The sequence below is a fragment of the Plectropomus leopardus genome, chromosome 6 (genome assembly GCF_008729295.1).
Source record: "Plectropomus leopardus isolate mb chromosome 6, YSFRI_Pleo_2.0, whole genome shotgun sequence".
In the NCBI taxonomy this organism is placed as follows: Eukaryota; Metazoa; Chordata; class Actinopteri; order Perciformes; family Serranidae; genus Plectropomus; species Plectropomus leopardus.
Genome location: NC_056468.1, coordinates 13358092 through 13381676, shown reverse-complemented (window position 1 = coordinate 13381676; position 23585 = coordinate 13358092). Strand labels below are relative to the sequence as shown.

The window sequence follows — 23585 nt, the reverse complement described above, 5'->3', positions numbered from 1 at the left end:
TATTAATAATATAATATTAATTCAAAGATACTAAATGAACAGTTAAAAAAGCCAATACGGCCAAGTTGATGTTGGAGTAGAGGGAGATAGAAGGAATGTAATGTCTCCCAGGGGAAACAAGACGATACGAATTCCAACATTAGAAAATTGAGGGAAAAGGTTAGATTTAAAAATGGCAAGGAGAATAAGTGAACGGAAGACTCCATAAAAACCACAAACATGCAAGGCCGTACCCAACAGTCAGCTATGACAGGAGCTAATTCATTTCTTCAGGCTCGCCGATGGAGCCTTCTGCCACAACACAGGTCCTAATGTGTTTTTTGGTAGGCCAATACGGAAGTTTGCTCCACCGTGGTTTGCTGGCCACAGCCTCAGTATTTACTCCACAGTGGGATTTTTTTTAATGTGGCTTTGGATTGACGCTGAAAACATCAGCATCTGTATTCAACTGCAGGCTTATAATGCCTTCAAAGAGAAACAATATGTTGATAAACCCAAAATGCAATATCAGTAAGCTGAACTGAGCATGAGTTCTTGCACTATTCAGACCACAAGAACATTTAGCCAAAAGACCAGATGCTAAAAAAGTGATTGCAGTTTACAAACTTTTAACTTTTTTCACATCTATATTAATGTACCCCTCCACTCAAAAATGTGTTTTTCTTCTGTTTATGTCTCTTAAAATGTATGACCTTGACTGTACTGACTTGTATCTGTGCGAAGTTTTTCATCTGAGAGTTTTCACATTCCTCTACTGATGGAGGCAATGTCTGTGCACTTCCCTAAAATCTAAGATTCAAACATATGCTTGGCAAAATAGATTAGGTAACTAATACAATAAAAAATGCAGGTGTCTAATATGGGAAACCCATTTCGATGGGGAACTGACTTTGACACAACACCGACAAAAAACCGTAAACCGTAATCCAGCTCAGACTGCACATGTCACTACAGAGAGCCGAGTTAGCATAATGAAAGCTTGGACAGTAAATATATCAGTGTGCTGTTGGTAGATGTAAACCAAACACTGGAGCTTACTTTCATTATCTATCAAAAACCCAGATGTATATTTTTGTATGTCTAGCCCACTGCCAGTTAGCCTTCAAGCTAACAAACAACAACAACAAATAAAAGATGCTAACTACACTTACTATTCTGATATGTCTGCTAATCACCGATTTGCATGCAAAACAATCTCCTAATCCGAGTCTTCACAGCACAGAAAAGCGATTTCACTTCCAAGTGCAAGAATTTGATACTAGATGACTTAATCGTCTCCAGTCTCCATCCTAAAGTCTGCCCGAGGCGTCAGCCATCCAAATGAACCTCACATATCACACTCATGTCAGCTGAATCTGCCTAAACTGTGAGCCAGTCAGAGAGCTGATTCATGTCTGCGCACACAGACATCCTGCACACCCTCCCTGCCCTAAAACAACTTGGAAGGAGACAACATGCCATGTGGCTTTGCAGTCCCATCAAATTAGTTATTAGCAGGGACGCTGTCTTGCATTCCTGAAGACTATATTTTACTGGGAGCAGATTTCATGGTGGTCATGAATGACAGAAGCATTTTATTTTGATAAAGACTGGTTAATAGTGTTTACAAAATGACAACATCCTAAAAGCACCATTTAGACTCCAGTTACATCACGCCTACACTGGTTCATCTTTCTCACAGCATGAAGGAGATCAAAACTACTCTGACGTAAGCTACCAGTCTCAGAGGGTGGACACCACTGTGAGTGACAGAGCATCTGAAACCCATTTAACATGTAAACAACACAAAGAATCCAAAACTCGCAGAGAAATTTTAAAATGGACCTTCTCAGCCAGCGGACGCTCAAAAGGGAATGCTCGAATGTTTTCAAGTTCAAGCCTCTGCATATTTATCTAACTTTATGTAATGTCCAGTGTTATAAAAATGGCTGGAATTCCTTGGGCCACTACAAAAGGTCTCGTATGTTTTTTCCTGCTGTGTCATCTCACATGTTCTACCAGTAGGACCCACGCTTGAGACTAAGCATGTAGGCATAGCTGAAATAGCTGATGATGAACTTTCCCACAACATTTTCTCTCTTTAAATCACTGAAGTCTTTCCAGACGCCCGAATCCCCCTTATGGTTTTGTTGCTGGAATGGTAAATAAGCAGAGCATAGTTTAGCTGCAGACTCATGATAACCCTGAGTCTGTATTTTACCACGTCTCTATATTTTACCGCTTACTGAGACTAATGAGTCTCCATTAAGACAACTAAAGGTTAAAGCCATTGTTTTGACGGAAAGTATTTACTTTTTTCTTTGCAGCAGGCTCTGAATGAAACAGCTCCAGACTGTTGTTCGGGTTAATGTCAGATATTTTCAAAGACTGACCTTTTTGGTTTATACACTCCCTGCTATAAAAATGTCAAACCCCCTCTGCATCCTGCCTTTAATGTGAAGTCCACATACAGTACACTGGAGCCTGCAACCCTTTTTGTAGGGCATCTTCTCTGCCATCAGAGAGTAACAATTCAAAAGGAAAGGCTGTGAATTCAAACATGTTATTCTTACAGCCTGGGACAGAGCAGTCAAAATAAATACACAGAGATCTACAGACGAGAGGACAATAACCTTCAGCTGCACCGACTGCAGCCTGAAACTACAGCTGCAGATGAGTGACAGATTGGCATTGTGTGGACATTTATCTAAATATTTTCATGTATTTGTCCAGTATTATTGTACTTTTTGATCCAAACCTATATATGTGGCATGATACTTTCCACAGGAAATCATCCTATAATCATCTAAAGTAGGAAGAAGCAAACTTATTTTTACAGCAGCGATGGTACAAAGACAGGAACACTATAAACTCTTCCCTCTTGTTTCTGGTTGGTAGAGACCATAATTTCACGCTCACTAAGAACCAATTGTCCTCATCTAATTAAAGACATTTTACAGCTGGAATTCAGCTGCTTTTGCTTAGCAGGGTGGACACTTATTGACTAAACAAATGGTGGACATCTCTTGACAGCATGAATCAGAAAGTTGAAAACTTGCTTCAAAAGCAGCACTTCTGAAAGGAATGAATAGAGGACTTGACAGGTTTAAACAAACATCAAAAACCAACCTGTGACTGTGGTCTGGACAGCCTGTGACTCCTGTCCTCTGGAGACCATGGACGCAGCTGGACACTATAACAGCAAGGCAAGAGAGAGTCAACCGTATATATATATCGCGAGAAGTGTGTGTGTGTGTGTGTGTGTGTGTGTGTGTGTGTGTGTAATTTAATTATATATGTATTTTGGAGTAGGCTATATTCTATATCTACATACATATATATATATATATATAAACACATATAACCCTCTGACATTTTTATGTGGTACAGTGGTCATCTCTTCAAATGATTAAATATAAATCAAGATTCTATTGCTGCGTTGCCAATTTCTTGCCTCAAATTTACTTCTGAAACAAGTTTTAGCATATTATTTAACTGTAATAAGAGATCTGGCTTGCTGCGATTTTGTTGAATGTACAACGTTGCAATATGTCACCCACCAGCGGGAGTGTTTATTGGTCCAGTGCATTCTGGTAGTTGATGGTTTCCTACCTTTTGAGCAAAAGCCAATGCCACAGTGCTGTAAAAAAGTATTTGCATATTTCTACTGCAGAGACAGTCCTTTTCTATGTGAGGACTCTCTTTATGTTTATGTCGGTGAAACACCTCTTTAATATCTATGAGGAAGTTGGTCCAGCCTGTTGCAACATGGCAGTTGTGTCACAGATTCTAATTTCACAGGTAAACAGTACACTAAAATATGTTTCTGAAAACATTTGAGGCAAAAAGAATAGGCTATTCAATTCAGAATCTTGATTCATATTTGATCAGTGCGGCCAAGATTGACAGTTTTACTGCAGTTCACGAGCCATAACTGACATGACTGACAGCTGCATTAGAGACTTCTCGGCTCTGATTGGTTATTTTCACTAACATGAGGCAAGGCCAGAGATAAACATTCAGTTTTAACTGTGACTAACTAAAAGTTGTCCGGGAGAGTCAACAAACAACCGTACAGCGAGAGGGAGCGCGGTGAACGTTCCACATTCTGGCTTTTGTTAAAGTGAATGCAAACGGTGGAATGTGATATCCTGTGCATATCCTTTGTTACTACAGTACAATCCCATGGCTCCACTTTCTGTCTGTTATTCCCATGTCTATTGACTCTGGGCCTGTTGTGGAGTCAAGAGAGCACTTGTTGCAGCCTTTTGTCCAGATACAAGCCTATTTAAGCAGTGAATGGATGGGTTTCTGAAAAAGGCTCAACTGCCCATCTGAAAAGTTGAGCTTTAAAATGTCCTAAAACTTAGCCCCTGTTTAAACTGAAAGAGTTCCCTTTTAATCTAATCTTTCAGGCTGATTGTTCAAACTGTAATTTTGAGTAACCAGATCACATAGTTATTTTCTTCAACAACATTGGTAAGCACAGTAACAATGCAGGAGTGGAAAATCTTTCTGAGGGTACAGTATCTGTCCAACAACTCCAAACACTACAATCAAGACAGTATTTAAGTTCCACTGATGCTTTTTTAAAGTTGTATGTTTATAATTTAAAAGACAAACTTTGTGAATCAGAGAAGATTTTTCATCACAGGAAGTCTGTGACATCTGCCTCAAAAATCCTCCTTGTCAGGGTGCCCAGTAGCTCACATGGTAGGGCAGGCGTCCCAAATAAAAAGGCAAAGTCCTTGCCGCAGTGGCCACAGGTTAGACTACAGCCTGCAGCCCTTCACTGCATGCCATCCCCTCTCTCTCCCATTTTTACACTTAATCTGTCCTCTCAATAAAGGCTAACAGTCCAAAAAAAGAATCTTAAAAATAAAATAAAAAATCCTTGTCAGCAAATATTTTGTGACTCATTTCTATCAGATATGCAATAACACCCATATTTTATCAGCATGGTCGACCATTGCAATGCAAATTTTTAATTACAGAAAGTTTTCACTTGAACAATCTGTTTATGTATGAGCTCAGTGCTTTATAAAGGTATTTTATAAAGGTACTCTCATGTTCTTAATTTTTGAATGTCATGGGGGGGGGAGTTACATCAGTTTCTTTTAAAAAAAAAATGTTTTTATCTAAATCTAGAAAGTACCGTGTGCTTAAATTTGAAAATAGCTAATAATTATATCATTATTATTATCATTATTTACCCCTTGTTGCCGGTCAGTGTCAGCCTGTCCCTCTTCCCGTCAGGGCTGGCAGGAGGATCTGGTGAATAAGGTCCAGGGGAGAGCGATGCAGGGCTGGAGATGGTGTACTCGCTGTAATTCTGATTTTCATCTCGACTGACTATTACTGCCTCCTACAAAACATCACACCACACGAATATCATTGCATTAGTATCTGTTGAACTTCACTTGATCCTTAAAAATTGCATTTTTGCCATGCAAGTAGTGGAAGCCTCAAGTGGGAAGCATAAAGGACAACTGTGAGAACGTCAGCATACAACAAGAACACCAAAGTGAAATGTAACCCTAAACATGTCTACGGATTTTGTACTCAGAATCACCATGTTTTGTAGGTGGTGCTTTGGGACCTACTGTGAACTCAATAAAACACAGGAAAAGTACTAAATCACACAGTGTCTTGTATTGCGTCCATCTTGAGGACCTTTAAATAAGCAGATATGTAATAAACAGATGTGTGATGCATGCGCTAGTAGAAATGAAGCAGCATATCCTGTGTAGTCAAAACAAAACACTATCCAAATAAAACACTTGTGAGCAATTTTGTGGATCAAACAGAGATGGAGTACACTCTTTTGGACAACATTTTGCCATTTGATGTACAGTAATGAAGACAAACTGGAAACGGATTAAAGCACTGACCTGGAAGCGTCCGGTGAGCTGTTCGGGGGTGCTAATGCCATTAGTCTGTCCAGGACTGGGAGGTTCAGGTCTAAGAGACAGAAAACACAGAGATCAACTGACTGTCAACACTGATAATATCCGACAGCCCAAATGTTCATTCTCCATCTATGCAGGATGTGGGATGGTCTGATCTCATCACTGCTTAATTTAAAAAGACAGAGAAAAATCAAGTAAGGCATTACAGAAGTTCATGTTTAATAAATATGTTCACATATTTCACACAAACATATTCAAAAATGGTCTGAATTACATTCTGGACACGCCGATGTACTCGAAAGTATGTAAAATAATGTTCAAGAACTTGCAAGAAAAATACAGAGTGCAGAAAAAAACAATCCGTTTTCTAAGGGTAATAAATCTAAGTGAACTTCATTCAAAGCACAAACAAAAACATCATTTTTAACATCCCGTTTGCTTAATGTCCTGGCAGGTATTCATCAGAATCAGAATAATCTTGGAGATTACTGCAGAAGACGAGTATTGCAGACTCTCTTCTGCTATAGGAAATATTCTCCCAATGAATCTCGTCTTTCCAACTAGTCACTTTTGTTTTACTTTCTTAAATAGGAAACACATTCTGTAAGCAATTCCATCACTGAATTTGAAGGGGAAAATATGGGTATATGCGCCAATGCAAACACACAGTGCCCCCCTGGCTGCAGGGCCAGAGGGTGACTGGCTTTTGGTTGAGCCTGGGGTAATGAGGCACGCAGGAAGGCCTGGGATGCCTGTGGTAAATCACCCAGAAACACACCTCTCGTGGCCTGGGCTCCATATACTGTGTACAAGAGAGAGATGAAAAGACAAAAACTGACACAGCATACTCTAAGTCATTTCTTCCCACTAGAGAGATATTAATGTGCCAGGCCTGAAAAACTCATTGCTTTGTATGAGGAGCTGAAAAATGCTAACTTTGTGCTTTAAACTTTCATTTCTACCACATACTGTACATCAGAGCACCAGAGGAAGTTGTGGTCTTTAGACCATGACATGTATTTTAGTTCAGTGATCAGATCAGTTTCTCATCAAAAACTGATGACCTCTGGTTACAGGTCTCAATTACTGGAAAGGAATTTGCTTCTGGTGAAAATGCTAACTGTGGCTTTTCACCACAGATGCCAAACTGACATAAATCAGCATGTGAAACCCTCTGCTGACACTAGCTATATGCAGCTGTCATCACGGGGACCTGGAGTTAAACTGACTGAGGCAGAGTCTTCATATATGTGCATTCTGAGAATACCTCTCCAATCTGAAAACTGTAAATATTAAAAAACATTATATTGACCACAGTCAGTGAGAATTTAAATCCACTAGAGGCCAAACCTACATACTTTGCATCAAGCTGTGATGAGTATTTAGGACAAGGCAGGCCAATGCTTTATAGGCAATGGTGTAGTTGGAAGTTTTTTTTTAATAATAGTGCTGGAATGAGGTTCAGTTGTGTTGCCAGTCATACTTTTATCAATACTTTCAGACAAAATCCATTTTTTCTACAAAGTCCTGGATGTCATTTTTTTAAATGGGTTTGTTTTTAAATAGAACAGAAAATTAAATATAAAATGTTAGGTTTATTTATGTTAAAGGGCTTTTTGTCGAGCTGTGTTCTTATCAGAGGTTTTATGGATAGAGGGTGTTGTATGTTACAGAAATTAGCCCTTTGGGTCAAATCTGTGAATACAGACCATATGAATAAAACTGACCTTACAGATTCTCCTGCTGAGTTTGCCAAGTACAAGGCAAGGCAAGGCAAGGTACAAGGCAAGTACACAGTACACATTAACAGTAAGAGAGAGTGTGAGAAAGTTCAGCTTCTACTGGTGTACTGACCCTGCAAAAAATGATAACTGAAACAGTTTCAGTATTATTATTTCAATACTATTTCATAGTAAGCATTCTGAATTTTTCTGGATTCACACGCACACGTAAAGCACAAGCACAAGCACATGCACACACAGGCTATGCAATGTTTTAAATTGATTGAAGCTATGTGTAGCTATTGTCCAAGCAAAGTTTACCCATGGGAACAATAACGTAAATCTTATCTTTCACACAGACACACGCACACACACAGCAGTACATGCATGCATCTTAGTATCAAAGGAAAACTCTTCAGTACTGCAACAGTCTGGCTGTGAAGTAAAGCCATACCCTTGATATGTTCTGATGGCCAACTCCATTAGAGAGAGAGCAACGGGATCACAGAGTTACAAATACTTTGGTCAACATGACATCATCCGCTAGGCATCAATGAACAATGAAGTCCAAACAAGCAGTTGCGAACAAAGCCTGACTAACACATTTTCGGGGTCAATGACAAGACAGCGATGGTGGGAGTGCTTTGTTATGTAAAAATAACCCCAGTTAGCAAAGTCTGGGATGAATACGTTATTGGATGCACAAACAATAAACCACTGCCCCTGCAGCAGCAGACACGCCTAAAGACAACTCTTCTATTCGGAGGATGAGCTGATGCCAGCATCTTCAAGTGGGCACGGCAGCTGTGTGATGACGACCAGCACTCACTGGTTTGAATAAACTGCCAACCAGATGTTGAGCTGCACGCTCTCAGTTAAGCAACGTACAAATCAAACATTACAGAATGTGCTACTTGTCTGAATTTAACTGAATGTTAATAAAATGGGTAACATGCTTGATGAGTAGTATTAAAACAGAAGCCTGTGAGGTTCATAAGAGTCCTGGTGCTGAGAAGCGCTGACCAATAACAGAGTGAAATCAAAGACATGGCAAAGCAACACAGTGGCATTGTCCTGGCCAGGCAAGAAGTAATTGTGTTGTTTCTGGCTTGGTGGGAGACATGAGGTCAGCAGGGAAAAATTCACTCACATGGACGTGGGACATCCAAGGAGGAAGTATGTGAAAGCACACGTGCGTGAGAGTGTGTATCTCGGTGTGCATATTTGTGCGCAGTAAGAGAAAATGACTGAGAAAAGAGAGTGACTGGGAACAACAGTGACAAGAAATGAGAATTTAGGGAGGACCTTTAATCAAAATGCCAGCCAAGACCTGCCTCAAAGGAAAACCTTTTTTTTTAGCCAACTCCCCGCCATCTAAACAAGGTCTTGGCAAACCTCAAAACGAGGTTTATTAAGAGGGACCAGAGAAGGGAACACTGTGGCCCTCGTACATGCTGGCATTTCCCCTGATTACAATCACTTGTTTTTTGTTTGTATAGTACAGTGCACACATGATAAAGGGAAAAACAGTGTAAAGAAAGATGGAGGCTGGGGCGATTGTGGTCTTGGCACAAACAAAGAAATTAGGGGTATTTATATGGGGGACAAATCTCCAAAAGATTGCATGCCAGTGTATCATTTTTTATGTTTATAAATATGTAATATAAACATATGCACAACATAAGACTCTAAGCTATCATAGCAGGAATATTGGGCCTCATTCAACAACAGTTTTTAAGAGGAAATTCCTTCTTAAACCCCACTTTTGCAGTTTTTATGAGGATTCTGCAGTTCACCAATGTTTTCACATTTGGGATTTGTTCCTAGGCAAATACAGAATCTACGCACACTAAAAAGGACTCTCTCTGTGCAGAATATTGAGTTTTATTCAATTCTACAGTTGTATAATATTTTATGATTGATATTACAATAATATTTTTAAAATTTATAATATTTGATGCATTTTTTTCATTATTAAAAAAGTATTATGGCCTTTTAAATAAACGCAGCACTAACACTTCACATCATTTATGTTAGTGTGAACCATGCCGTCTAATAATTAGTGATTGATCACCTCAACAAAATATCTCGGGCAGTTTGGACAAGCGGGACAAAAAGTGACAAAGCAGCGTTCAGACTGACTTATTATTATTCCACAGAAACATTGTGTGAACACACACACACACACACACACACACACACACACACACACCACACACTTCTTGGAGTGGCATTCATCTGATGTATCTTTTGTGTTATTTTATATCCACTCCTGACGCTACCAAATAAGACCTGAGCAAGTTTTACATTTTTGTTTTTCCCAGAGTCCAGTGCACCACCCTCTTCAGACTTCCTCTTCTTGAGTCTCTGTTTGTGCACATGGCACGTTATTCTCATGTCCTTGTATGGGGATTTGCGGGGCGTTTACCTATGCTCATTAGGATGAACTGGCATGTGCTACCAACTTAGGAGGACTTGGGATTCATCATTATAAGAACATGGGTGCGAACAATTCTGGGATTTAAGAACATGTCATGAATCCCACATAGATTTTCTTAGGACATTTCTTGAGAACAAAATGAGGAAAAAAACTAAGGAAGATACTGATGAATGAGGCCAAATGTTCTTAAAGCAGGTCTGCATGTCTGCGTACCTTTCAACCACAAGCTGCAGCTGAGTCGAGCTCTTGATCTTGTTCTGGGCCTCCACGTTCAGCATGTCAGCAGCGTTTTCTCCGTTGATCTGCAAGATAATGTCACCAGGTTGCAGGTCTGCCTGTGCTGCCTTGCTGCCCGCATTGACCTGTTGGACAGAAAAACAAGCTTCAGTTAGGTCTTACTGGCCTCAGGTTCTGCTCTGAATATATCACTTTGTAGATGCTATTCATCTTAGAAGCAACAACAGCTCTGTATCTTAAGGCTGTGTGGACCATTCATCAGTGGCTGACATTAGGCAATAACTGAGTAAATGAGAAAAGGTGTTGACGAGCTGCTTCACACATTTGCAACGCTCTTAATCCGACTGTCTCTCTCTCCAAAACTCATAACACTCATAGTAAATACCAACAGACGCCACAGCATTTCACACACACATGGAACGAGGCAGTGCCGGTCAACAGCGGACAGATTCACGACACCCTCGGGGAGCAGTCATTAGGGTGACACTACTTGATGGTTTGACTGGGCCTGACCTTTGCAACCAGCCTCACTGCATGTCAAAGACAATACTATACCACCACATCTGAGGGAATTCCACAGTAATAGGCCAAAACACGATGTCCCAGCCACCACTTTCAGCTCGGTTCCTGTGTCCCAGGCATACCCACCCAAACACACAAGCTTACTAAAACAAAGAGCAAAATGAGGAGGCTGTTGCTGCAGCTGCCTAAACTTTAGAGAAGTATGACATTAGCCACAAACAGCGCTCGCCCCACAATTACAAACAGTGAGGTAATAAAACAAAGAATGCAAAACAAAACAAATAAAAAGCCAATCAGAGGAGATGAATGTCTCATTTTACATCAACAAAGAGAAAAAAATGGATGATAACAGAGCGCCGGTCAACAGTTTGTCAGTTTCGCCAAGCAAGAGGGCAGAGGTACCATGTCTGTGGGCCCACTCGAGAGGTAATTAAGCGTTGCTGTGGTGACCCACAATAGTGCGTGCCTTTTCTGATCAGGACACGCCTGGTTTAACATAAACTAAGAACGGTTGGGGGTTCTTTTCCAGGCTCGGTGCCCGAGTGAAACGGGGGCAAGCTATCTTTCAGGCCAACAGGAATAAAAGAGGGCATCCATGTCGTCTCTGTGCCAAGCGCAAACCACCTCAGATGGTCCAACCCAGTGAGGGGAGGGATGGCGGTGATGATGGTGATGGTGGGGGGGGGGGGGCAAGCCGTTTCTCAAACTGGGCTTTGCAAACTAATTTCAGCGATCAAGTTTCTCTCTCAGCAGGAATTCCCGTCACTTCAGAGACCTCGTTTGATATTTGAGACAAGCAAACATGCTGGTGTTGTTTACCGGATAGCAGTATAAAAAACAGACATAAAGCGGAGTTATTCAACGACCTGTTTTTCAAGCATAAGTTTTCAAAAGGGGGCAAGCATTAAACGCCTTTGAAGTCAAGGTCTGTGTGAGGCACGGGTACCCTGCCATGGTTTTGCCATAATTTATCTTTTATGGTCTGAGGAGCTACTGGAGAAGTCTTACTGGAAAAAAAAACAGGCTGAGGTGGTGATGAGCAGAATGTGCAGTGGACAGAACTGGGTGTCTCTGGCATGCAGAAGGTTTCCTGGTGGTGTTTACTGTGTGCTGTCTGCTTACAGTGGTAACGTTTCCGCTGTCCCATCTTCTCTTTTTTTCTAACTGTGACTGGAAAAATATGGTCGGTAAAAATAACATGCACATGCTAAAGTACAAATTCACTGATACACGTGGTAATGCACGTGAGTTAGCACAGAAAGCCACACTCGCAGACTGCACTCGGCGATCAGGAACCCCTCACCTCCCACCTCAGCTTCCACTGTTACTGTAATCAGTGGTTTCCTTCTAATGTAGTCGACTTCCATTCTATTCTAACGGGTACAGTAGTCAAGGAAATAGGTACGAAGCAGCCCGCGGACACAAACAAAGACAAGAAAAGAGACGTAGTGAGCGGGGGAAGTTGACTTTGCATGACAAGCCATTACAGGCTGTGTTTTGTCAAAAACAGAGGATATGGTTTGATAAGGTGTGACGAGGTTCAGCAACAGGGCGGCTGTTGACGAGTACCTTTGATACAGTTATGGCTTTCTGGAAGTCCCTTCCTCCAAATATTCTGAAGCCCCATGGTGAAGGGCCAATGAGGTTCACCGTCAGCGCCATTTAGTGATCAGGTCTGCACACACTCTTGTCAAAACCCTGCAAAGAAAGAGATATCAGCATGAGACTGAGTGGAAGTAACATGTGGGACATCAACATGTGCATAGCTGAATGTTTTCACATGTTTCTGCTGGCCAGGCTCAATATTAGATCAACAGGTGAAGACAGTGAACATTTGCATAAGCTGCCTTTCATCTCCAGCAACACTTCACTTCCACTGGCCTAAGTCCCCTTGACATGGATTGTGTAACCACATCAAAAAGGAATTGGAAGAATCTGAAACCAAAGACACATGACTAACATTGCTAAAGTGCCTGAAAAGCCAAAGAGTTTCATTAAATCCAAATGCTCCGTCGGGACAGGGGAAATAAACGCAAACAAAAGGTCTTGCAGCCACAAAAGGAGCTCAATGTTTCATTGCATGTCACTGTGACCGTTGTGTTAAATGTATATGCGTACAGTATACAGTGGTGTAGTATGATACACGTCATAGTATGGTAGCCCTTTGAGTCTTGTTTATAAGAATGGTCTGTATATGTATGAACTTGTCTAACAATTCAGTTGTTTTGTAAATCTGTAGTTCCTCTGGGAATATTTTATATTTGCAAGTTTAGAGTCTGCACGAACATTTATAGATTTTGTTTTCCACGAAATCTGTTGTCAATCTGTGAACCTAAAACTGTAAATCTAGTGTTTAAAATGAAATCACTGGAGACGCCAATGTATAGTGAAACCATGTGAGGAATTTTCATTGTTTCATTCTCTTGTGGGCAGTTTTTTTTAAAGGCATTAATGCAATGTTAAGAAAGAGCAATTCATACTGTACAAAAATCCAGGGGTCTTTTTGCTCTGGGACAAATCACTATCTGAATAGTATTCGGGGGCTGACAGTCAGCAGTGACTATCATGTTGTATGTTGAGGCTCAAGATTCTGTTAAGATTTTGTTAACTATTTTAATCCGTCACAAATAATCACTAAATCTACACAGCTACATGACAAGATAGCAAAGTAATACATTTTCAAGATTTAGATCGTTAATTACTGGTGAGGATTGAGCTTCTAAAATATTACTCAATGCAAAATCATAATAGTAGACGTACATAGAAAACAGGATCCATATGAGTAAATGACATGTGCTAAAAGCGAGGATATCTCTGTCGACTGTCGAAGATTTTTGGCTATCCAGCTTCACATTGCTCGATTCTCACTGCTCAATGAAAAAATACCTGCATGTGTGTAGGCATTCCTACCAACAGGTCACTCCTTATCAGCATGAACACTGTTGACAAGAACAGCATGACAAGGATGATAAGGTCCCTATCAGCAAGGTGCTATTGCAGTGATACTCAACATCCTCTGGCCATTCGGTACCAACCATTTTCTAACTCACAATGAAAATAAGCGATTCATGCTGTGAATTGTACTTTGAATGTAAATAAGGTGCCAGGTTGTATAAAAAGCATCGAAATAAAGCCTGTTTCTCAAGAAGGTGCCAAGGGAGGGTTCCCAGGGCCGCCAACAGAGGTCAGGGCTAACTATTTGTTGTTTGTTTGTTTACTAACTAGTCCCTGGACTTCATTCATTTAGCTTAAGTTGTCCCCGGGCAAACTAAGTTGAGTATCCCTGCACTGAAGGGTAATCAGATGAGTTACAAACATAACACTGATGTTGTCTTAAGCTGTATTATCCCCCACTGTCGTGGAACATCCAAACCCAGATAAAAAACTAAAATCACTGTTTTTGCATTTACATTATCTTCTAAAATATCAGTAGGATGAAACTAGATCAGAGCATGCTTTAAAGCTTTGAAATAGTTGTGTTGATGATGTTTTTCATCTTGAGGATAACCTGTGATTTAGCTGCCAGTTTACCCAGACTCTGCTCACAGCTGCAGATGCAGCATGTCTGTTGTATGACTGCCTGTGGAGCCACAAGAGCTCTGTGGCATACAGTGATGATGGGATAAACACAGGTTCATAAACACATCGACACCTGCACAATGCAAACACACACACACACACACACACACACACACACACACACACACACACACACAGAACTGCTATGTAGGTATTTAGCTCACTGAGAAAATGTGCATTTATTTTAACTGAAGACATTAGTGCAACAAGTAATATACAGGTGCATGCGCAGACAATAACATAAGCTGTTTTAAGTATAGACTGCTTCTCCTGAAACACTTTTTTGCATACACCCAAACAATGTGTGTTCTTGCGTCACTCTTAGAGTAAATGCAGAACTTACACTTAATAATAGGTGATTGTTTCTTTCTACAGAGACACAATGCCATGCTGGATTTGTTTCCAGATAGTTAAAAAGGTTCTATATGAGATTTTGAACATTAATATGGCAGCAAACAGCTATTTGCTATGTAAAGATATTGTGGCATAATGATGTCTTGAGAATGAACATGCTCCATGCGTTTTTTTAAATCAAGCTTCTCTGTTCTTTGTTGTGGTGGGCAGTCCATCCTTGCATGCAAGTTAGTGCATGTGAGTCACTGTGAATCCCTGCGTGTATCCTAACCATTTTTCCTGGCTGCCAAGAGTTGAAAACATTCAACCTTGGATAAAACGCTGCAGCCACTCGTCACTGTCACTTTTTACCCTGCTGTCCAATCACAGTGGCAGGTGGCGGGGGGGGGGGGGGGGTAATATTGAACCCACAAAAACATTGTTGCGATTGTGAGCACTTTTATCACTTTTTATATTGTTAGTGTGGTTAACACTACTAGCGGCTGCGATTTTGGCTCAGTCATCACTATGTTTACGTGTGACATAAGAGCTGTGTGCAGGCAATCATCCCAGACTCTGAATGTCTTATAAAGCACCTTTAAAACACACTGCACTTTAATTTGGAATTCATGGCATTACATTAATTTTCATCTTAGTCATAGCTATTATTTTAATATTTCTATGTGTACTTTACTTCAGAGAAAAGCAAAGCCATACAGAAGCGTAAAAACACTTTAGACAGTCTTAAGCACTGTACCATGTTTTTGCAGCTCTGAATAATGATACAATCAGTTAATCACAGGTTAATATCTGATGATCTCAATACAAAGTTTACTATCATACTTGAGAGTTCAGGTTGACCCGAGGCGCTGCGTATCAGACAGTGCAGACAGAAATGCATGTGGCCGACACCGGAATGTAAATTATAATCTACTTGATATCTACTTGATATCAAGTGATCCGTCTGTCAATGATTACAAACATTGCATAAAAGAGCTATCAAAGTGTCGAAAATATATGATCAGCAAAGCTTCTGGACATTACAAACCCAGCCCAAGTGGAGTGGATCTAGGACATCGGCCACACGACTCCCCTAAATCCCTCCAAACACTGGCCCATTTCATCAGCTGCACATTCCACAAGTGTTTGGGACACGCAGTGCAGACCAAGTAAGTCATTAAGAGTCTCGGCCAATTAGCAGGGTTACTGGGCTCACCATCATTAGGGTCTCTTAATTGCTGCCGCCTCCAGAAATAAGTGCAGTTGTGATAATGACAGAGAGCAGCCGCCCCAAAGTTTCCCAGCCTCTGGGGGTGTCAATTAGTTCCATAAGCTTCTGCAGCCTCTCCTATAGAGCGGCTATTATCAAACGAGCACCCTGCTAATTCCCTGCGTAAACGTCCACTGTTAGCATCATAAAAGTGCTGGTGGAGTATAATGTCAAAGTAAAGGATGGTGAAAGTATGCGGGCAGAGCAGACGAACAGCAGAAAAGAAAAAACAACACATAGTGGTGGGGAGGATAAGTGGCACACTCATGAGCTGCACTTAATTGGCCACTGATGAGATTTTAAGACTGCTCTGCAGTGGTGCTACTCCCATTTAAAACAAAGTGCTGAACACGGTTAGATGAAACCAAACCATCACACTAAAGTACTGTTGGGCCGCTGCCAAGACACATAAAAGGTGAATTCTGTTCGGGTGACATCTCGCTGCTTTTGCTGCCCTGCCAGTCTGGCAGCACAATTCAACACACCCAACACAATGAGAAGAATTCTAGTCATGAAGTCATTTCTATGGCTCGCAGGCCAGCATCTGCCAAACAGCAGGAGATGAGCAGGAGGAGAGGAGGAGTATGGAAACTAGTCCCAGGTGTATTGAACTACTCTCACTTCCGACTAACACAATGAACAGGTTTGCAAGTTACCTGCATTCCTACTGTACATACCAACTAACAGCAAGGTATCACATTTTACTACAAGAGACAAGTCTCCAAGACAGGTTTATCCATGAGCTCATACAGATGGGTACAAGTTGAAATCGGCACCCCCAGATAAAACTAATGTCTAATATAAGCCTAAGTCTAATATACCAACACTGCAATAAATTATACATCTATTCAGTTTTGGTTAAAACTGTTTGAAAAGTGGTGTTGATTTGGCTCTGGAGGTTATAGAAGGCTGAGCTGTCTCGGCGTACTACGAGAGATGTCCCTCCTAATTTAGTGCACTCATACAGTTGGCCAATTAATTGATTAGTCAAACAGCAGAAAAATAACCAGCAACTTTCTTAATGGTTGATTAATCACTGTAGTTAAAGGAATTCACTTAAAAAAAAAAAAAGCTGAACGATTTATCAGGGAAACATTTTTCAGCTGATTAATTGATAATGAAAATAATTATTAGTTGCAGCCCCAAGATTTTTGTCTACCATCTTATTAGTGAGGGTTATTGGTACCTCTCAGTATTTGTATTTACATGTGATTGTCCCCAAGGTGTCTAACACGGCATGAATTGAACCAGAGCAGAGGATCGTGCTACCTTAAAGAGCTGCTAAATCTACAAATAGTTTATCTTTAATGTTACCAGCACATGATGAACTACACTGAATGTCCAAAAAAATCAAATTTATGAAATACCCTATACATTTAATGTTATTGTTTGATGTATTGTTTATTGTAAAACTGGTAACCTTTTCATCCTACTGGCACAAAATATTAGCCATTAGCAGCTTGAGACCAACAAAAATGTCAGATGTCTTTCAATGACAAAATCACAGGGTTGCTACTCTGCATATAAGCACTTTGGTGAGGCAGGTATGAAAAAAAAAATGTAGATTTAGTTTCCATATGGGCATTTGTACTCTCTGGGAAAAGTCTATGCCTGTCATGTATATACTCAATATGTTGTTAAAGCCCTTTTGGCACTTGTCACATCACTGAGAGATTGTCCCTACAGGCAAAAGAGATAGTGGAGGTATGATGGGGAAGAACAAGCCTTTCCGAATCCTGGATTCAAGGTTCATTGCTCCAACACGCAGAGAGCCTCGAGGGTTTCATTTGAAAATAGTTTTCAATAATACATTTTGTACTCAAGGTTAAAAACTGGTATGTCAAAATCAGAGATCTATGATTATCTTAAAATTTGTGTTAAGCTAAAATGATGTATTTCATATTCAATGCTATATATATATATATATATTTGACATATTGGATGAAACAGGTTGTCGATTATTCAGAAATTGGGTCATTTATGTATAGCAGAACTAGAAAAACTCTTCTGTCACATAAAAATAGCCAACATGTTGCACTATGTTTGCTGAATAGTAGTGTAACTGCAGCGATATTTTTTTTCCCTTTGACTAGAAATGAAAAAACTTCTTGGTGGTCAGGGGCGGTGAACCTGAGCCTTATTTAGGCTGAGGCTCGTAGACACAATAACACCTAACTGATGCGCAATCTTCAATTTAGCATGTTTACGTGACATAAAAAAACCCATAACATGCAGTAATGGGTAGTTTGGGCTGAATGAGTGAAACCTGCTAGCACAAGTCTGAAACTGTGTGTGTAATTTAATAAAGCGTGGTGAAAATGAAGATGACTCACCCCTGATGAGTCATAAACTTTGGTAAGCATGTCACCACAGAAACGTTTTGGCAACCAGTGCTGACGGTTATATTATTACTTAATACTGAAAAGTAGCAAAAAACTGCATTAGGTGGAAAGAATACACAGCCTGCTAAACATGCAGAGTGAACTGGTTAACAAATAAATATGTGCATCGCAGGAAGCGATTACCATCATTATGTTTAACAAAGCTAATCCTTAGAATTAACACCTCATTCATTCCAAGGAATGCAACATTTGGAAAAACAAGTTGCTCCCATATGTACCTTGGCAGAAATTAAATATTCATTTAAACTGAATCAGATAAACCGTGTAGATAGCTGACTAAGGCTCTGTGTAATGAAATGTCTGGCCACTAAACCTGGCCACCTACATCAACTCTTCACCTCCTCCCTGAATCACCAGAGCTCTTAACTCAGACTGTTTTTCTTCTCCTTGAACTCTGGGCCAAAATCCACTCGACTGAAATGAACAAGCACTGGCTCTCCAACATGCTAATACTGAAAGAATGGCTGATGATCGTAGCAGACGCAGTACGTCCAACTGAAAGCTCTGGCGGGGCTTTGATGCAAAGACACTCTCTCTGTCTCAGATGAACCACCGTGGCTGCGGGGGAATATTCCTGATATGAATCACACTTGTCAAGGCTCTCTCGCTGGTGGCCATACACCGGTGTGAACTTTCCACAGCCCTCGTCAGTGATGCACACTGATGTTGACTCTACCCTGTGTGTCACGCACTGCCCTGACAGGTCGGCACCTACCTGGACACACACACACCCACTTTATTCAAGCAGAGGAATGCAGTAGCGAGCCTCTCCCTGGACTCAGAGTGAAATAACATTCTGGGCATTCTCCAAATCACACCCATTGGGTCAGATATAGCTGTAGTCACTAGGGAGATGAGAAAATATCAAACAACAACAAATGATGTCAAAAAAAGGGTGTTGGTTGATGAGTTTCTGTATCAATAATAGCATGTGTGTCATCAAAATAATTATGCGCCAAGCCATACCTGTAATTTTTGTGGGTTACTCCCTTTTCAATGAGAACTTTTAAGGGTGCATTCCTCAAAGGTTTTATGCAGTCACATAAGCTTAACAAAAAAAACCAACAACAAATGCTACAAATCGCATAATGTCTGATGTGATTGGTTAGGTATGTTTCAACACATTTTTACCAATGAATTTTAAAACTTTAAACGTCTGTCTTGGCTTAAGGAAAATTTTAAAAATTTGAAACTATGGATTAAAATAAAATCAGAATAGTAAGAGTCATATTGACTTTTTTTTGCAGTTGGAGGTGTGCTTTCAATAGTTTTGCAGATGAGTCCCTTACAATGGAGGTCTATGGGGAAAATGCAATTTAGGGCAGCAGAGGATTTTTTCTCTGCGATTCTAGAAGCTGCCACTGGGAAAACTGGGAGCAAGGCTAATCTGTGTTCCTCGGGATTTCATTACTAAACATGCACTGTCCAGGTTTTTGCAGATAACTGCGTGCATTTGCTAACTTAACTCGCTCAGTAGACATTCCCACAACCAACTAGCTGCCTTTGCCAATGTGTATCGCAAAGCATCTCCAGGCCTGAGGAACTGTTTTTTCAATAACATGAACATGGATACCCTGCAGTAGGGTTTTGTTGTATGCTTAAATGTTGCTTTGTATTTATGCGTATTTCTGTGAAACAGCTGACATCCTGGGACGCAACACAAATTACAGTTTTTCATCATCTAATGAAGTGAAATCAAATCAAATTATCCATCGCCACTTTGCTGCAGCACTGCTACAGTGGACTGGATTGTGCCCACTGTAGTGTATGTTTTTTAACTAGACAAGGACACTGTGGTGGTGGCTCCACTTATCTCCCTCTGCATCATCGTCATCTGGAGATCATGTTTCTGCTGTTCGCACTGAACAGACTCCACACTTTGCTGCTCGGCAATCAGATCACTTCACCACATCCTCTGCATGCACCATTAGGCTCTCCTCACAAAAAGACACACCAACCACCACTTTGTTCTTTACACGCTAACTCTTGAAATTAACTTGCAGTGGTGCACTCCCATGCATTCAAAGGGATGTTTGATGCTCAGTGAGAAACATTCTCTGCCTCACAGTGTTGTTCCAACTAAATCAAATGTCATGTGAATAAAAGAGCAGTCAAAAACATGCTGCCATGCTTCTCCCACAGCTAAAACTGAAAACCACACACAAAAAAACCCCACTCATGCAGACTTAACAGACGATTCTTAACTTCCTGCATAACCGAAAACATCTTCAGCACAGAGAAAAGCTGCTAAAACACAGCAGTAATTAGCAAAACTAAAAAAGAAATTCTCTTTGCCTCAGTTAAAACCTCAAAGCAATTGTAAAACAAACAAATTCTTTCCCTGACTTAGAAGGTGCAGTAACAAGTTTTCCCTGTTTTCTTAAAAAGCCGCCGCTCCGCTCTATCCAAAATTACAGTGGTGTGTTTTTGGTTCCTGGATGGCTTTAGCTGTATCCTATGAGTAACAGCATGGTGGAAACAAACACACTATAAAGTGAGAGGAGGTAGAGCATGCACATGAAAGGCAGCCGTGTCCAATCACAATGGGGAAGGTACACAAACAGCAGGCGGTGGGGTTCTGGGAATATGAGGTTTCATCGGGACTGTTCTGGATTATAAATGAACTGTGTGAAACACCACAAAGTACTTTCCCACCTGCTGAGCTCAGAAGCCAGGTCTATTTATTTCTCAACATTCGATTAGGTAAACTGGAGGAACAGTTTTGTCTGGACACTTTTAAGGAAAGAATGAGGGATGCTGAATTTCAACTACAGTGGATCAGGCTAATTCAGAGCGATCATCCTCAACAGGGCACTTTAAGAGGAGGAGGAGAGACAACGGCTTCACCAGCTGAACTAATGTGACATAACTACTGACTTAAAAGATTGCTGAGGTTGCACCTGGACCAGCCCCTCCACAAATCACACTGACTGCTTAATGTGCAAAATATAACCTCCCCTGCTCTCCTGAATACAGATGCATTAACAAGGTGAAAGGTCTGCAGTAGGTGTGCTTGAAACCAGCACTCTGTGTGGGCTCACGTTTTTCTACTCACTTAGGCTGACTTTTAATTTCCACATATATCATGCATCATTAGGCAGAACAGCTCATATGTGAGCACTGTTTGTTCACTTTAACTGTGCATACATGGCATCAATCATAATTTAGCAAGGCCTCACTGCAATCTCTCAGGTTCCCACACTTTTTATGAACAGATATGAGTCTCTCAGGTTTAACCCTTTGAGACCTGAGAAAATCTGCTTGATTTCTCGCAAAAACATGAAAAAGTAATAAATAACTTAACATGAAATTACCCAAAAATTAGCAATAGATAAATAAAAATATCTGAAAGTAGTACACGAAATAATTTTAAAAAATGGAAATGTGACAAAATGTTTTTTCCTCCTGTAACCTAATATTAAATACAGTATTATAAATATCTCCTTCACCTTGTGCTAATTTACTAACGATTCTCTCTCTATTTAAAAAAAAACTTTCAGGTCATTATTAGTCACCATTCACTTTTTTTAAAGCAATTTCTGAAAGAAATCAAACCACTGTGTTTACTTTTAAAGTTTTAAATACCTGTGAAAGTGAACAAAAGAAAACTGATGTCGGTCCGGGTTTCAAATGGTTAAAGACTACAACGAACCTATGATAAATCACAGTACGTTACAAACAGACATGTGATATGTAATGGTGCCATTGGACTCAAAAGTACGAAATGGACACTCACTTAGCACCTCAACAATTAAACGTTTTACTCTCGGGAGTTTTGCTGTGAATTATATACTGGTTTCGAGTTAGCTACGTTGAGACACTTTTAATAAAGCCATGTTTACTCACCAAGGTGAGGTGATCTGAGGTGCCTTCTCCACCTGCTAAATCTCGACGCTCCTCGACAAAACCCTGAACACACACCGAGCAGACAGCAGGTCCCAGTTCTCCTCCTGAAACAACAACCGCCTCCAAAATGCGCCTAAACAGAGCAGAAAGCAGCTTTATAAGTTTCCTCCGTCAATGCAGGAGCGCTGAAGCAGTGATGAAGCGCTGCTAGCCTCCCGTCTGGTGTCTCTCTTCGGTTGTCTTAGATGTGAAGGTGGCACGCATGAACGCCACCTGTGGCTGCGCGCGCGGTGGTGTCACTGGGATGAGCTCGCGGTGCCATGTGCTATTACCAAAATAAAAGGTTTGACATAGGCAGCATAACTGGGCGTGTCGCATCAGAGAGGAGGTAGGAGAGGAGGGTGCCGCAGTGATAATTGAACCATTTATCCTAAAAACAGACTTGGCCTGCGTTTTGTGTCCGCGCGCCACCTACTGACGGCGCCGAGCAGAGCAGCGCGCGCTTCAACCAAAGCCACATCAATTAACCAATGACGTAGTTCTGCTTTCTGTCCTTGCAGCTTGTTAATGAAGTTAATTGCTTTCACGTGGCGTAAGAGGTGCACGGAGGTCGCTGATTAGACGGTTAGACTTAATAAGTGGTTTGAATCAAATATAGCAGGTAAATGCAGTGAGGCGTAAGAGAACCAAAACACCGCTACCACTACTAATGCTTCAGCTGCCAATAATTATATAAGAATAGATAGTTATACTGGAATGGAAAAACTTTTTTAGAAACAAAGAATAAAGACATTACGCTCACAGTACAAGACAAATACAAACACTTAAAACATGAAATGTGCTACATCTAATAAAAAAATAAATGAATGTATGTATTAATAATAACAATCACTTACTTTAATCTCATTTGCCCTTGGTTTTATTTTGTAAAATATGTATCTATAATGAAGCTGTTTTGGTTTTTTATATCAGCCACTTAAAATCACCAATCTCCTTTAATTCAAATTTCTGGGCATTTTCCCTTTTTTCAAAAATATTCATCTGTGATGGGAAGACTATCAATTAAGGATATGTTTGATTAACATAACAGTATATACCCTCATCTCCCAGAATAAAAAGGTTTATGCAGAGAAAAATGGCAAAACCTTATTTCTTTATTGTATTTTGTGCAAATGTGTTTTTTTATTTTATTGTGGTTGCCAGTTTTATGTTATGGGATAGATGCAAGGTTCGATACAGATACCTGTTCTTTGAAGATTCCATTCCTCCGGTCTTCCCCATTTGTCAGCTCCATTGTTAAGTTTTTGTTTAATTAGGATACATGATGAGCACATGAACACAAGTCAT

General features: G+C 40.5%; 1 protein-coding gene across 1 annotated transcript in view; it reads right to left on the bottom strand.

The window, feature by feature from the left end:
* Positions 1-22774, bottom strand: part of pdlim2 (PDZ and LIM domain 2 (mystique)) — a 41246-nt gene extending 18472 nt beyond the window's left edge. The window contains exons 1-6 of the mRNA XM_042488910.1: positions 22239-22774; positions 12378-12506; positions 10263-10411; positions 5871-5940; positions 5193-5344; positions 3109-3172 (exon numbers count right to left, since the gene is read on the bottom strand). Of these exons, the coding sequence (XP_042344844.1) occupies positions 3109-3172; positions 5193-5344; positions 5871-5940; positions 10263-10411; positions 12378-12470 (528 nt within the window). The 5' untranslated portion in view covers positions 12471-12506; positions 22239-22774. The remainder of the gene's footprint in view (positions 1-3108; positions 3173-5192; positions 5345-5870; positions 5941-10262; positions 10412-12377; positions 12507-22238) is intronic.
* Between the last annotated feature and the right edge of the window lie 811 nt (positions 22775-23585).